Source organism: Daphnia magna, linkage group LG3 (assembly GCF_020631705.1).
Source record: "Daphnia magna isolate NIES linkage group LG3, ASM2063170v1.1, whole genome shotgun sequence".
Taxonomy (NCBI): Eukaryota; Metazoa; Arthropoda; class Branchiopoda; order Diplostraca; family Daphniidae; genus Daphnia; species Daphnia magna.
This window is the reverse complement of record NC_059184.1, coordinates 10,543,616-10,559,823: the sequence shown is the minus strand read 5'-3', so window position 1 is coordinate 10,559,823 and position 16,208 is coordinate 10,543,616. Positions and strand designations below refer to the sequence as shown.

The 16,208-nt window shown below is 38.0% G+C and overlaps 1 protein-coding gene and 1 pseudogene across 1 annotated transcript; both read left to right on the top strand.

Moving 5' to 3' along the window:
* The first annotated feature begins 293 nt into the window (after window positions 1-293).
* LOC123470668 lies at window positions 294-1,683 on the top strand (annotated as a pseudogene).
* Window positions 1,684-6,298: 4,615 nt separating this feature from the next.
* Window positions 6,299-8,195, top strand: LOC123470667. The gene is made up of 3 exons (XM_045171219.1): window positions 6,299-6,390; window positions 6,428-6,725; window positions 7,149-8,195. Exons 1-3 carry the CDS (start codon window positions 6,299-6,301, stop codon window positions 8,193-8,195), a joined length of 1,437 nt encoding a protein of 478 aa, XP_045027154.1.
* Window positions 8,196-16,208: the final 8,013 nt, after the last annotated feature.

Here is a 16,208-nt window from a genome sequence, read left to right as displayed (position 1 = left end):
TGCAGAAATCAAAGAAACAAAATTGATGGAAGAGAAAGATTCAGCAACGAAGGGAGGAGGACGAAAGCGATAGCTCTATAGATAGTGAAGAAGAGGTAAAAGAAGATAACGAGAATCTCACGTCAGAAGAGGAGGAGGACGGCAATCCATTCAATCAAATAGGGAAAGAAAAGAGCTTAAAAGAAAGAGAAATAAAAACAAAAAGAAACAAGCCGATAGCTCCTAGCTATCCAAAACAGTTAGATCAATCAATCGAGACAGGGAAGAAGCTACTGGGAGAGAAAATACCCAGAATGAATTATCAAAGCCACTATGATCACATGTATCGTTGCATGAAAGCGGGAGGAGCTTCAAAGGAAGAAGCGCACGCAGGCGCCAAAGCCGCAGCAAAACACGTAACGAAATCAATGAACAAATTTAAGGAAGAGCAAAAAAACTAAACGATAGAAAAATCTTGCCCAGTAGAAACAAATCAAAGCTACTATTTAAGCCAAAAGCTATTGTTAAATCAACAACAACAGACGTCTCCCTCTTGGCTCAAGTACCAGCCTTTAATGGATTAGGTTCGACGAAATTTGAGGACTGGATCAAACATTTTGATGCAGTAATGAATACTTCAGAGTTTGAAGAGGGAAGGAAAATAAAGTTGCTGTGCTCTAAACTTTTTGGTTCAGCGACCGACTGCGTAACGACTTTTCAGTTACGCTATCCAAAAGAGGCGCAGGAGTTCTCAAAAATAAAACAATGCTTACAAGACCGGTATCATGGAGGAGATAGTAGAAAAATTTACTTGACCAAATACAACAATTGTATACGAAACCCTGGAGAATCAATTAGGGATTACGCGTGTCGCATACAAAAACTTTTTCATTTGCTTACCCGACAAGGGAGGGGAAATTGGTAGACCTCGAAATGAGAAAACAGCTGATAATGGACAAATTCTTGGGGGGACTTAAAAACAATCTTCGAGAACGAATGAGCTTTAAAAAATTTAAGAATCTAGATAGTTTGATAAAAGAAACGGAGAATTGTGCGGCCGTCTTAAATGAAGCTAAATTAGAGAGACGAAACGTAGAATTCATTAATGCTGTCGCATCAAATTCAAATGCATGCTCTTCAAGCGAAACAAAAGAAAAATTATCAGATTTAGAAGTAACGTTAAAAAATAATCAGCAATTAATGAGTGAGTTAATGCTGCAAAACCAGGAAACGGCTTAATTATGGAATAAAGTCGTAAAAGTACAGACCCAAACAAATTTCCGTTCCCAAACAGGTTTTCATTCCCAGCCCGCTTTTCAAGCCCAAGATGGTTTCCCTACTCGATCCATGCCGCAATCCCAACTAACACAGAACTGCAGTAGTCAATTTGAACAAAACCCTCAAAGATTTCAACAACAAAATAAAGAAGGTCAATTTGGACAAAAGCAACCATCCCAAAGTGACTGAAATAACCAAACTGGTTGGAATCCACCAGGTCCAAAATATTGTGCATATTGCAAAACCAATACCCATCTAACAGCGATGTGTAGTTGGGGCCCAGGGGGTCCTAGATGTTTTAAATGCAAACAGAATGGACATGTACAGCGTGAATGCCCAGACCCACAACGAAAACCTAACCAAACATACGGCCCTCCACTACAAAATAACTCAGGCCAATTGAACCCTTTTGAACAGGGAAACTAAAAACCACCTTTTGTAATGTTGGGAATAAAGGTGGACCATGTCCGAAGCCCCGACAAAATGTTAATGAAGTCAGAGAAAGTAGAAAAAATAAAATACCCCGACTAAGACTACAAGTCGGTGACACACATTTTTTTGCCCTTTTGGATAGCGGTGCGGGTAGAAGCTTGATAAAAATGGAAATTTTGCAATGAATTGGAAATCAAATCAAAAACTATAGTACTGATGCCCCGGTAGAACTCTTTGGTGTGGACAATACTAGACTTAGAACAAGAGGGACAGTTACCCACGAAATGAATGTATTAGGCGATGATCTTCTGCAGGATTTCATTGTCGTGGATAGAATCAACGAAGATTGTATCTTAGCTTTAGACGCTTTATATGAGCACAAATTTATTATAGATGGGAGCGAGAGAACAATATACCGTGTCAAAGAAGACACGGCCTCTTCGCCAGCCATAATCACAAGACAGAGGATCACGATCATGCCCTTTAGCGCCACTGTCGTTGAATCCGAAGGGGAAGGCGGAAAACTTCCTCTGAATATCACATGTTATTTAGAAAGAGGGCCGGGATTACACAGCGGGTTACGAGTGGACCCCTTCGTCTGAAGTGTTAACGATTTGACAGTTTTCTCCGTAGTTTTAATTAACGAAACCAATGAACCGATAACCATACCAAAATTCCAAGTAATTGGAAGAATGGAATTCGGAAGAACAGAAAAAGAGTGCATTAACTTTAGTGGGACAGAAGAACAATCTTCTATCGAATTAGATTTTAGTGAAAACTTACCTTCAGTAATGGCAGAAGCAGACCGAGCTTCTTTGATTAAATTTTTAAAAAATAAATCTTCAATGTTCGCACCTTAAGCAGACGAATTAGAAAAAACAGGACTAGTTAAACACCACATTAACACGGAAGGACAAGGACCCATACGATTAAGACCCTATAGGATTCACAACAACAATAAAAAAGAATTAGAAAGTATTTTGCAAGAGTTATTAGTTAATAGAATAATAAAGCCGCCCGTTTCCCCATGGGCAGCACCCGTAGTTTTAGTAAAAAAGAAAAGGGGGGGGGATTAGATTGTGCATAGATTACAGGAAACTAAACCAGATAACAAAAAAAAGATTCGTGTTCGCCACCCAGAATTGATGATGTCCTTGACTTACTTCATGGACCGCAGTACTTCAGTACACTTGATTTAGCATCAGGCTATTGGCAAATTGAAATGGATGAAAGTTCCAAGGAAAAAACTGCTTTTATAGTTGATAATAATTTGTACGAGTGGAACCGACTGGCATTCGGATTGACAAATGCACCGGGACATTTCAACGTTTAATGAACTTTGTGTTACGTTCAGTGATTGGCGAAAACTGTTTAGTCTATCTGGACGATATTATAGTTTTTTCGAAAACCAAGGAGGAACATATCCACAACTTGGAAAGAATTTTCAATCTATTAAAAAAAGCTAATCTAAAACTTAGTCCCTCAAAATGTAAATTTATGAGTGAATCCGTGCAGTATTTGGGGCATGTAATTTCAGCAAGTGGAATCACCCCCGATCCAGAAAAAATTGAGCGACTAAAAAATTACGAATGGCCGAAAACCATATTAGAAATAAAATCATTCTTAGGACTTGCGTCTTATTACAGGCGTTTTATAAAAAGCTTTGCAGATATAGCAAACCAGTTAATTGAGCTTACAAAAAAACCAAAAAACAGAGTTAACAAAAAGGGGGAGAAAGTAACAGTAATGACGAAAGAAGAAAATAAAAACAGTAATTTTAAATGGGGGGAAGAGGAACAAAAAGCCTTTAAGACACTTCGCGAATGTCTCATAACACCGCCTATTGTCGCATTCCCTGATTTTAACAAGGAATTTTTAATTTTCACGGATGCAAGTAACTATGGTATTGGAGCGGTCTTAAGCCAGATTCAAAATGACCAAGAAGTAGTCATTGCGTATTCCAGTAGACATCTAAACAATGCTGAGGCAACTATTCCGCAATAGAGCGTGAAGTACTTGCAATTGTTTATGGGATAAAAAGATATCGCCATTACATACAAGATGAAAGCTTTGAGATCGTAAGCGATCACAGACCACTACAATGGCTGGAAACTCACAACGACGAGAATAGTAGGTTGGGATGGTGGTCGATTGCGTTCGCAGCAAAATACAAAATTAGATACAAACCTGGAAAAGAACATAGCAATGCTGATTTTTTCTCCCTTATCCGAGTTGTAACAACCGGGGAACTATCAGATTTTACAAAAAAATTTATAGAAGAGCAGAAGAAAGACAAGCTATGCGCAAAGATAATGAATTATTTGAGCGAAGGAGTTCTATCAGAAATGGATGAGCTAGAGAACCCTGATTGGGTGAAAGAAATTGAAACTTTTCGAATCGACAGCGGAGTTTTGAGAAGGGATTTCTATCCTGCCTCAAAGAAAAGAAGAAAATATGTACAATAACAAACTGTTGTACTCTATTCGCTGAGAAAAACTGTAGTTTAAGAATACCACAATTCTCTTTTAGCGGGACATCTAGCGTTTCTACGCAAATACTTTAGAGTTAGGGACACATTCTATTGGTCAGAGATGTTAAAAGACATAAAAAATTATTGCAAATCGTGCGAAGTTTGTGCATTACACAGACGCGTGGTAACCAGAGCGTTTCTGAATCCTCTTGAAATAGCGACGACCCCATTTGAAGTTATAGGTATGGATTTTCTAGGGCCAATCAAACCCGAATCCTTGAACGGAAATAAATATGTATTGGTGATGACCGATGCTTTTTCAAAATGGACGGAGGTCGTAGCTTTGCCGAACCAAACGGACGAAACGATTTGCCGAGCCTTAATGGACAAGATTGTACTGTATAACGGCCCACCCAAAATTATCATTACTGATAGAGGCTCCAATTTTACTTCCCAACTGTTCAACAGTTTGTGTAGAGAATTGAAAACTAAATACAAGACTTCGATAGCCTATCATCCGCAATCAAATGGTATGAAAGAGCGCTTCAACAAAACCGTAGTAGAAATTATTCGGAAATATATAGATGATGGTTATGAACATTGGGAAAAGGTATTGGGACCTATGGCGTCGGCGTATAGAAATTCAGTTCACTCATCCAGAATGGAGAGCCCCTATTTTTTAATAATGGCAAAAGACCCAAATATGGTCGTCGATAGATTTTTAATCCCAGAAGCAGAATTGATCACTCCGCAAGATTATAAAAGTCAGGAAATGAAACGACTAAGAGAGGGTTTCGCACTAGAAAGAAAAAATTTATTAGACGCCAGAGTAAGACAAAAAATTCAATATGACAAGAGGGCAAAAGAAAACAACTTTGAACTGGGAGACAGAGTACTGCTAGACGTAAGAGTGACTAAGATAGGCACGAGCAAAAAACTCAATCCGAGATATCAAGGTCCATATAGAATTTCCAAAGTCAAATCGAATGGAACTGTAGAAATACGTTCCTACAATGGCGCGAGAACTCAACTCACCCATGTAAATCGGTTAAAAGCATTAACCGAAAGAATGGTATGTCGTGATGAGGAATGTGTTGACTTTGACGATCTGAGAACGACCGAGTTACGAGCGATAAGACTGTCTGACGAATCGTCTAATGGTGACAAGTCGGACGAGGAACCGGAAGAAGAATCCGACGAAGACGAAGCAGAAAATTTGGATTTCGAGAAGGAAAATAGTCCAATTAAGGCAAGTCCTGAAACAAGTCAACAACCAGGCACCTTTGGCTACGGCAACCTTTTTTTAGAAAATAAAGTTCCTTAGCATATCCGGCAGAACCTAGAATAGACTAGGTACGAAGAAGCTAACGTACAAAAAACCAGTACAACCAAACGGTACCCAACGAGAAAAAAGAACACGAGTCGCAACCCGTCTTCCCGATAAGTTTAAGGACTTTGATATGGAAGCATAAAAAATAATAACATAAAATCTCTTTCAATACTTTCAGTATAAAAAGACAAACAAAGGTGACAGTCACCAGGCACAAGCTAAAATGGAAGAGGAAACCAAAACTGAGGAAAGGTCTGTTGGAGGACAAAGTCGTTCTCTAAACGTTACAATATTTTGTGTTATAATTTTGCACACCATAGTTGATTCGTGAAAAACAAATCCATTGTGACCAATTTCATTCAAATCGAACGAAGCGTGCGGGAATTTTCAGAAATTCCAAAAAATTGAATTCAGCGCGTAAAGGTACATAGAAGCCTCTCCTCACTAGGAATAGAAATTTAGTCCCTTAATAAAAAAAAAAACAACAAAAATATTCATATATTTTGTGTTATAATTTTGTACGCCATAGCTGATTCGTGAACAAATAACACACCGCGAGACAAATTTCGTTCAAATCGAACGAAGCACGACGGAGTTTTTCAGAAATTCAAAAAATTGAAGTTATCGCTTAGGTACGATGAAGCCTCGACTCAGTAGGAGTAGGAATCCATAATTATTAATCCTATAATACGCCACCATGTCTTATTATATTTTTCCTCTCACATAACAACCAATTTCATAATTTTTTTTCTCTTTCTCCTTAGTTTATTTTTGGTAGTACTATTGACCTGCCTTCAAACAGCATTGGCATGAACGCTACGATATGCGACTGTAGTCAGGCAAAAATTAAAGGATTCTTGAACTTCGGCGACGAAAATTGCCAGATTATAGAAGATCCATCCCCCTCCAAAAGCGATATTATATATCGCTATGATCCATCCCCCCCAAAAGGTTATATATACCCTCTTGTCCCACTTACCAGAAGTTAAACGATTCCTGGGATATATGTGTAGCGTCTGGTATGCCCATCGTTCAGTTAACACAGATTTCTTTGGTTGGCATACACATGGTCAAAGCAAATGGCCAGCAGTAGCTACTCCAGAAATGTTCAAACAAATGAAAAAATTCAGAAGAAGATGTGGCGACTACGCAATAAATCCGGCGGGGACACGAAAATTTACATACGACCTGTATCCTAACATACAACCATTGTGGATGAGAACAATAACCCATAAGGTTCTGAACTGTAAAATTGAAGAAGTAGCTCTAGAAACGGAATGCGACAATTGCACAATCAATTCTCCGTTAGGAACACTTTCAGGCAGCTTGAATGGGACAGCAACCGTTAACTTCGTTACTTTAATCTGGGATTATTCATATAAAGACAAGAAGAACTGCGAGCTTAAGTTAGTAAGAAGCGGAGAAGGACAGCTTTTTAAAACAAATAATCCCGAGATCAAACGTTTACAGGATAAACACAGCCAAACAGACTTTCTCATCAACACAACAATGCTCGCTTACTGCGGAAAGCGGCAGTTACAAAGTGTAAACATTAGTAGCAATTAACATGGCACCCCTAACAGGAGATTTTGTGAAATTCGATTCCAATGCGACGGTAGAAAACAAGAGGAAACCAGCAGTAATACAATAAATGCACAGGTCAAACAGGTTGCCTCAACAATAAAAGCAGAAATTGAAGCCGCAGCCCATGTCCAATACACCAGAGACATAGCATTAGACTACGAGAATAGACTGGCAAGAGAAATTCGTCGGTTACAATGTGAAAACCGAAAAATGAACCATCACAGCGTAATCGTAAGCGCTCAGTACAATGGCTGGTTAGCAGCTACTCACATGCAACTTCCAAAATGTTCAAAATTAGTAGCCAACGGTGCCCAAGCTTCAGTCTTACAATGTAGAGAACAAAATGTAACCTCCCACACAGAATTTACAAAATGTGGTCCTCAACCACGTTATCTCAATTTTACAATTGCAGTCGAAGGTTGGGAGCTCGTATCCTTCACCAACTGCTATTGGTATTCAAATTTTGTAAATTTTAACGGAAAAACTCACGCTCACAAAAATGGAGAATGGATTCCGGTGTTTGCAAACATCCAAGTTCAAGGTAGAAAACTCATTGAAACAGAGAAATTCGAAGCCGACAATACTCTAGCAACCCTCCTGCAAATGCAACCAGCAATTCAAAATAGCCCTTTGAGTCATGCGTCGGTAATGGCTGACATTCTCGCCACCATTCATGAGCATCACTCAGAAGACAACACAAAAGAACTTCTCACTTCCAATGTCCTAATTCGCCATAGCGATGCCTTTCACGTAGATTTTGTAGCCAAAATGGGGGGTTGGATAAAAAATTTCGGAGCCATTTCAGGCTTTGGGATGATTTCAGTATTCGCTGTAAGATTTTGTGGTATCGGATCCCTCCTACTCAAAGCCTTCCCAATCATGTCAAAAATATTTCAACTCAACTGCTTCAACAAAACACCACCAGCCATTACTGCAACAGCCACACCACCACCGATCCAAATCATTATGCCTCCTACCAGTTCATATTCAACCCAATCCACAGCCTCAAAACGATCGACAGAGCCCCCACGGAGAAAGAAGAGACAGCGAAACCGCCAACGCCCTAATCAGCCAGAAGCCGAATCATTCCTCCAAGAAAATCGAATCAATCCTCCCACATAATTGAGCTAATTTATGTCTAATACAATAAATTCGCCACTGTGTCCCTATAATCAAATACTCCTATTCCTGTACCCTCCTTAAACACTCTTCTAGACTTAACCGTATAATTGCTTGTGTCGGATTTGCTTACATATTTCAAACCATGTTCCATTTTTCATCTCCTAAGTAGAAATGGGTCTTCGAAGGAAATGACGATTCAGAATGCAAAAGAGATCAAACGTATACACAGTTCCCTAAAAAAAAAAAAAAAAAAGCATTGCAATAACACTCACAATGTATGCCGGCTGAATGGTTCACCTCGGGAGCACGACAAATAGACGAAGTCTAATTCAGGAAACTGAAACATCGTACCCGTGTCATCAGCGTAGGATCCACACATCATTCGAGGAAAATAAAATGCAGAAGCTGGTACCGATTGTTGCGGTACGCAACAAAAGAGGAGGGGGGGGGGTGATGTAAAGAATTGATCTCTCAGATTGCAAAGAACCTTGAGAGTTCAACGTTCTCAGGGTAACCCTTGTTATTGTCACAAAGCAATGCAGGGAGTTGACCGTGGGAATGACTTTCTACTCGTGACCTCCAATCGGAAACCCATCTAGCTAGTCTAGAATGTTCCCCCTTACTGTTCACTAGGGCAAGGCCAAAAATAGACCATATACTGCTTCCTTTAAATTTGACCTCGAAGAAAGTGACACTTAGCCAGAAAAGCCTACCCGAAAGGTAACAAACAGGACCAAAAAAACAGAAACAAGTAGATTCTTAGACGGCCCCTTCTTCCCTCAACTAGTGTGTTGTTCTGCTCTTCGGGAAACCAAGACTAGAACCCTTGTCTCTTACCATCATTTGAAAGTGTATTTCTTCCTTCCTCACGACGATCCTGTACGAGAATGCGGTAAATAAACAATTTAAATTAGACTTTTTTTTTTGATAGTCTCTGCAACTAACGCAGAAATTATTACAAAACCAAGACAAACCTGTGTCTTAACTTTGTGAGCATGTGTTGTTTTGATCGCCGATCCGATCACCGATCAATCTCAAACGATCGGATCGGCGATCAATATTTTTATCGTGATCGAGATCACGATCATTTTTTGAGCGCGATCGCGGCAAGTCTGTACTTCAACATGTAAACAGAATAAAATATACTTTTATTCAATGTGAACACACTGTAATACTATGAGTTTTTACTTCTATATATAAACAGGATCAAATATACTTGTATTCAATCTCAATACACTGTGATACCATGAGTTTTTACTTCTATATGTAAACAGCATGAAATATACTTGTATTCAATGTGAATATACTGTGATATTATGAGTTTATACTTCTACGTGTAAACAGAATGAAATATACCTGTTTTCAATGTGAATACACTGTGATATTATGAGTTTATACTTCTATATGTAAACATAATCAAATATACTTGTATTCAATGTGAATACACTGGGATACCTTAAGTTTTTACTTCTATATGAACGCGATCAAATTTACTTGAATCCAATGAATATATAAAATATCAATGAATGCAATGTGATGTTATGAGTTTATACTTCTACATGTAAACAGAAGCCAATTTACCTGTTTTCAATATGAATACACTGTGATAATATGAGTTTATACTTCTACATGTAAACTGAACCAAAAATGCCTGTACTCAATGTCAATACACTGTGATATTATGAGTTTATTCTTGAGATGAGGATGACAACTGGCTCGATCGAGCATTTTCGGCTACCTCCTGGATGCCCCAAGGAGAAAAGGGTGGTGAAGACGTTTACACTCATCCGTTCCACATTTCTTTTCCTTCGTACACTCGGAACTTAGATGGCGGTCGTCGAGACGACGGTAAGAGCATCTTTTTTCTATGACGTTTTCTGATCGTTCCGTGGGATTTAAGGTATTAAACTTCTCACAGAGGTAAAGGCGATGAGCACAGCCACAATGTGGGCAGGACGCAATTTTTACGGTCGTAGAAAAGACCATGGGAGTCGTTGTCAATTTCTTCTGTTTTTCGTTCGACGACCTGTTGACGTTTTCTTGAGTTTTCAGATGACTGCCTTGCTGGGGTGTGTGGTTGACGCCAACACGGACGAAGTATTCCGCCATGGTAACGTCATCGAGCCAAGTGTCCAGGTCGAGTATCGTAGGCAATCTATCTTGAATTCAAAAGCTCACTTCGGCCCATTTACTGCGTAAGGTGGGCGGTAATTTTCCAACCAATTGAGCCAAAGTTGTGCTGCTGTGTAGTTCCAGTCCATATCCACCCTGTTGCAAAGTTGCGACGACTGAACGGAGTGTGGACGAAAACTGCTTTAACGACTCGTAGTCGCTATCTTTAAACGAAGGTAGCTTTAAGATAGATGAAAAGCATGTGGTTGAAACGATTCTTGGATTTCCGAACTTCCGATGCAGCTCTTTGAATGCAAAGGAGTATAATCCAGGGTTGAGTAGAACATCGCCAAGATTGTTCTGAATTTCGGTCGTCAAGCTTGCACGCAGATGATGTTGACAAGAAGCATCGCTGAAGGTTGTGTCGTGAATTTGAACCTTGAATGACTGGATAAACATAGGCCAGTTTTTCGGGTTGCCGTCAAACTTCGGTGGTTCAGCTTTCGGCGGTCTCGATGACGAACGAAATGTCGGAGGTGCGTCATGACGATTCAAGGCAAATATCCAGGCATCATTAGAATACACCGCTGGTTGTAGAGCATAAACTGGTCTTTGAGGCGGAAATGTTTGTTTCGTAACTCGGTTGTTGCCGGGTACCGCTGACATCGTGGTTGTTGGAATCAGTGACGGACGAGCGCTTGAGGTAAATTGCTGAGCTATACTTGGATTTGGCTGGTTGAATACGTTTGGTGGTACATAGCTTAAGGCGTTGGCATTTAGCTTGGGAATCAACGAAGACTGCTGGTCGGACGTAGACGGCTGTTCAGACGCAGCCGGCTCGTATTGAGAGCATGGTTGCGTTGACGTTGATGTCCCACACGGTATACGGAAATTTGGGATAAGCGTAGCAGGTGGATGAGATGGGAAGACAAAAGGTTTCCAGACATTTTTTAAATTAAACCCGGACGTTTCTATTTCATCGGTATCTTCGGCAACTGCTAATTCGTCTGCGAGCTGTTTGCGTAACAAGGAGCCAGTCTAGCGTTGCCTCTCCAGCTCCATTTACAATTGTCGTTCCTTACGTGCTGCTTCAACCAGTCTTTCTTCTGCCTTTCTAGCGGTTTCCAACTGCTGCATACGTTCTTCCTCTGCCTTCCTGGCAATTTCGAACTGCTGCATACGTTCATCCTCTTCGGCTTCTTGTAAGGCTTCAGCTCTTTCTTGTTGAATCTTAAATTGCATTACCTTTTCTAGCCGCTCTGCCTCTTGAAGATTACGGCGTGTCGATAAGGCTTATGAACGGTTAGAAGTGCTACTGCGGCTGGAACCTGCAACTGATCTTGCGCGGGCCTGATTGGAATGTATGGAGTTGGCCACGTCAGCTAATGCATTCGAATGTTTGATAGGAATATCAATTCCCCAGCTGGTTTCTCTGTCCAACTCTTCGCCGTAGAACTTACAGATTTCCACTTAGCGACGGTGAATTTTTTCAACGATGTCGTATACACGGACCAAGCCAACTCGATATACGTTGACTGCATTTAGATCTTCAAGCATCCGACGGCAAGGAGAGTTTGATTGAGTGACTTCATGTGAATTCTCATTGCCTGAGTACGGTAATGCTTTAGCTCAGCGGGATCGTTGATCGTTTGCCATTCTTCCAATTCCTCCTCCAGTTCTTCTTCTTGAATAGCTTCAAGGGTAAAGGCGTCGTTGGCCATGCTTGAATGACAACGGATGACGTACGGGAGCAATTTGCGAAATGGATACGTGATCTGCCACGCGGGACTGATTTGCGAATGTAACACGTTACACGTTATTTAAGACACGAGCCTGTCGACGAGACGGGTACAAGCTAAGGTTTTCGACAATCAAGTTATTAGGACAGTACTTTGTGCGTAGACGAATAAGGGTGCTATAGGGAGAGCACGTGTGAACGTAAATCGTCTAATTAAGTTCTGTTCTAAAAGTAACGCTTAATTGTAGATCCTCTTCACTGAGAGACAATTTCGGCACGAATATGCGCGCTGTGGCGTAAACGATGTGGACGATACAGAGCGATAAGACGACTACAATTTACGGATCAGTTCGTTGGGATTCACGTTTCCCGGTCGATGCACCAAAATGTTATCGATACGCACTGACTTTATACTGTAAGTAAGTTTTCGACACCCTGTATTATTTTACGAACACGTTAAATCAAACTGACATTTAAGTGTTACAATACTGTTACATGAAAAACGATTGACGCGACTGTAACTGACGAATTCTTGTCTGTAATTAACGCCGCCAAACGTGTTCTTTCCTTGTCGTTGCGTTGTCTACGTTCTCCTATCTCCCTTCCCACCTATGGCACAATACTGATCGCGACAAAGCCTCTTCTAGCTATTTCGGAGTTGTAGGATTCAAAACATTCACATTGAATACAAGTATATTTGTTTCTGTTTACATGTAGAAGTAAAAACTCATAATATCACAGTGTATTCACATTGAATACAAGTATATTTGATCCTGTTTACATATAGAAGTAAAATCTCATGGTATCAAAGTGTATCTATATTGAATACCAGTGTATTTTATTCATTTTACATGTAGAAGTATAAACTCATGGTATCACAGTGTATTCACATTGAAACCAGGTATATTTGATTATCTTTACATGTAAAAGCATAAACTCAAAATATCCCAGTGTATTCCCATTGAATACCAGTATATTTGATTCTGCTTGCATAAAGAAGTAAAAACCCATGGTATCACAGTGTATTCTCAATGAATATTTGATCCTGTTTACATATAGAAGTAAAAACTCATGGTATCACAGTGTAGTAACATTGAATACAAGTATATTTGATTCTGTTTACATGTAGAAGTATAAACTTAAAATATCACAGTTTGTTCACATTTAATACATGTATATTTGGTCCTGTTTACATGTAGAAGTATAAAATCATGGTATCACAGTGTATTCACATTGAATACATGCATATTTGATCCTGTTTACATGTAGAGAAATAAACTCATGGTATCAAAAATTCATAATGGCACAGTGCATCCACATTGAATACAAGTATATGTGATTATGTTTACATGTAGAAGTATAAACTCATTATATCACAGTGTATTCAAATTGAATACAAGTATATTTGATCCTGTTTACATATCGAAGTAAACACTCGTGGTATCACAGTGTTTTCACATAAATTCAAGTGTATTTGATACTATTTAAATGTAGAAGTATAAACTAATAATATCACAGTGTATTCACATTGAAAAAAGGTATATTTGATTCTGTTAACATGAAGAATTCAAACTCATAATATCACAGTGTATTAACATTGAAAACAGTTATAGTTGATTATGTTTACATGTAGAAGTGTAAACTCATAATGTCACAGTGTATTCACATTGAATACAAGTATATTTTATTCGGCTTACATGTAGAAGTGTAAACTCATAATATCACAGTGTATTCACATTGAATACAAGTATATTTGATTCTATTTACTTGTAGAAATGTAAACTCATAATATCGCAGTGTATTCACATTGAATACAAGGATATTTGATCCTGTTTACATATAGAAGTAAAAACCCGTGGTGTCACAATGTATTCACATTGAATACAAGTGTATTTGATTCTATTTACATATAGAAGCGAAACTTATAATATCACAGTGTATTAACATTAAATACAAATATTTTTGATCCTGTTTACATATAGAAGTAAAATTTCATGTTATAACAGTGTATTCACATTGAATACAAGTATATTTGATTCTGTTTACATATAGAAGTATAAACTCATAATATCACAGTGTATTCATATTAAAAACAGTTATTTATAATTCTTTTAACATGTAGAAGTAAAAACTCATAATATCAGTGTATTCACATTGGATATAAGTATATTTGATCTTGTTTACAGATAGAAGTAAAACCTCTTGGTATCAAAGTGTTTTCACATCGAATACAAGTGTATTTTATTCTGTTTACAGGTAGAAGTATAAACTCATAATATTACAGTGTTTTCCCATTGAATACAAGTATATTTGATCCTGTGTACATGTAGAAGTACAAACTAATTATATCACAGTGTATTTCCATTGAATACAAGTATATTTAATTCTGTTTACATATAGAAGTATAAAATCATAATACCAAAGTGTATTCACATTGAAAATAAGTATATTTGATTCTTTTTATATGTAGAAGTAAAAACTCATAATATCACAGTGTATTCCCGTTGAATACAAGTATATTTGATTCTGTTTATATGTAGAAGTAAAAACTCCTAATATCACAGTGCATTCACATTGAAAACAGGTATATTTGATTCTGTTTACATGTAGAACTATATACTCGTAATATCACAGTGTATTGCCATTGAATACAAGTGTATTTGAACCTGTTTACATGTCGAAGTAAAAACTCATGGTATCACAGTGTTTTCACATTGAATACAAGTGTATTTGATTCTGTTTACATTTAGAAGTATAAACTAATAATATCACAATGTATTCACATTGAAAACAGGTATTTTTGATTCGGTTTTCATGTAGAAGTATAAACTCATAATATCACAGTGTATTCCTATTGAATACAAGTATATTTTGTCCTGTTTACATGTAAAAGTATAAACTCATAATATCTTAGTGCATTCACATTGAATACAAGGATATTTGATCCTGTTTACACATAGAAGTAAAAACTCGTGGTATCACAATGTATTCACATTGAATACAAGTGTATTTGATTCTATTTACATGTAGAAGCGTAATTTCATATCGGTAGTTGGTTAGCGAATAAACCGATCTGATATAATATAGCCTGTTGGATAGCGATTGCAATCGCTAACCAAATGTCTTAAAAAGCGAATGCAATCGCTATTAAGCATATTGATTTAAGAAATTTTGATATTATATAGCCCCTTGAATAGCGATTGCAATCGCTAACCAACTGACTAGACATACCACCTAAATAGCAATTGCAATCGCTACCCAACTGCCTAGATATACCCCCATGGATAGGGATTGCAATCGCTATAAAATGTTTCTTTGATAATTTCATGAATGATGAGGAATTTTCCTAATAGTTTAGAACGGTTCTGTCAGTGTAGGGATTCATCATCGTCTTCTTTTAAATGACATAAAAGAACTATATATCTTTTTTTATAGTTTGTCATTAGCGTGGAGCGCTAATGAGATGCTTGTCGGGGTTACACTCTCATCAGAAAAGCATAGGACACCGTTATTATTTTTCTAAGTGAAATGCAAAATTCAATAACATTTTTAATAGTGGTTTCACAATTTCGGTTGCCCTTAGGCGATATTCAACCGTTTCGCACAGTGCTGCCACTTCTAGGGATTTTTCCTTTTTTAGGGAGATTTTGGTCCTTTTTTTAATCTAGGGGGGAAGATTCCCAAATCTAGGGTCTAGGGTCTGTCTAGGGTGATTTTAAAAATATAAGGGATTTAAAAAAATTGTCACATTAGCTGATTGGTTGTTAAGGATTTCATGGTTAGTGAGTGATAGATATGGCACCACTGGTGCCAAATTGCTATTCCCACTTAAAAAAAAAGACATGTTATACGAGCTACCAAGTGGTCGATCGCGGTCAAAAACACACATCTAAATTGTGAATCGGTGTAATTAAACATTTAAACTAGACTAGACTACAGCCAACAAACAAGACCTAGATTTTCTAGTTTTTTTTTATTGAAAGGGTAATGATTATAAGGATTATAAATTTCTGAACAGTTATTGAAAAATCTAACGTAAAATTTAGGGATTTAGAAAAAATACATTTAGGGATTTTTCTGGGTATTTTTTGGGGGGGTTTTGTTTCCCTAGAGTGCCTAGAGTAGTGTGACTGAAGGACAGTTTTAGAGTCAGACCAATAGAT

Bases quoted from the DNA above. Each gene is read 5' to 3' on its own strand.
- LOC123470667 (XM_045171219.1), top strand. From the start codon at position 6,299: ATGAACGCTACGATATGCGACTGTAGTCAGGCAAAAATTAAAGGATTC. The intron at 6,391-6,427 runs CCCCTCCAAAAG...CGCTATGATCCA, and splicing joins CAGATTATAGAAGATCCATC to TCCCCCCCAAAAGGTTATAT. The intron at 6,726-7,148 runs GTTCTGAACTGT...ATAAATGCACAG, and splicing joins TGAGAACAATAACCCATAAG to GTCAAACAGGTTGCCTCAAC.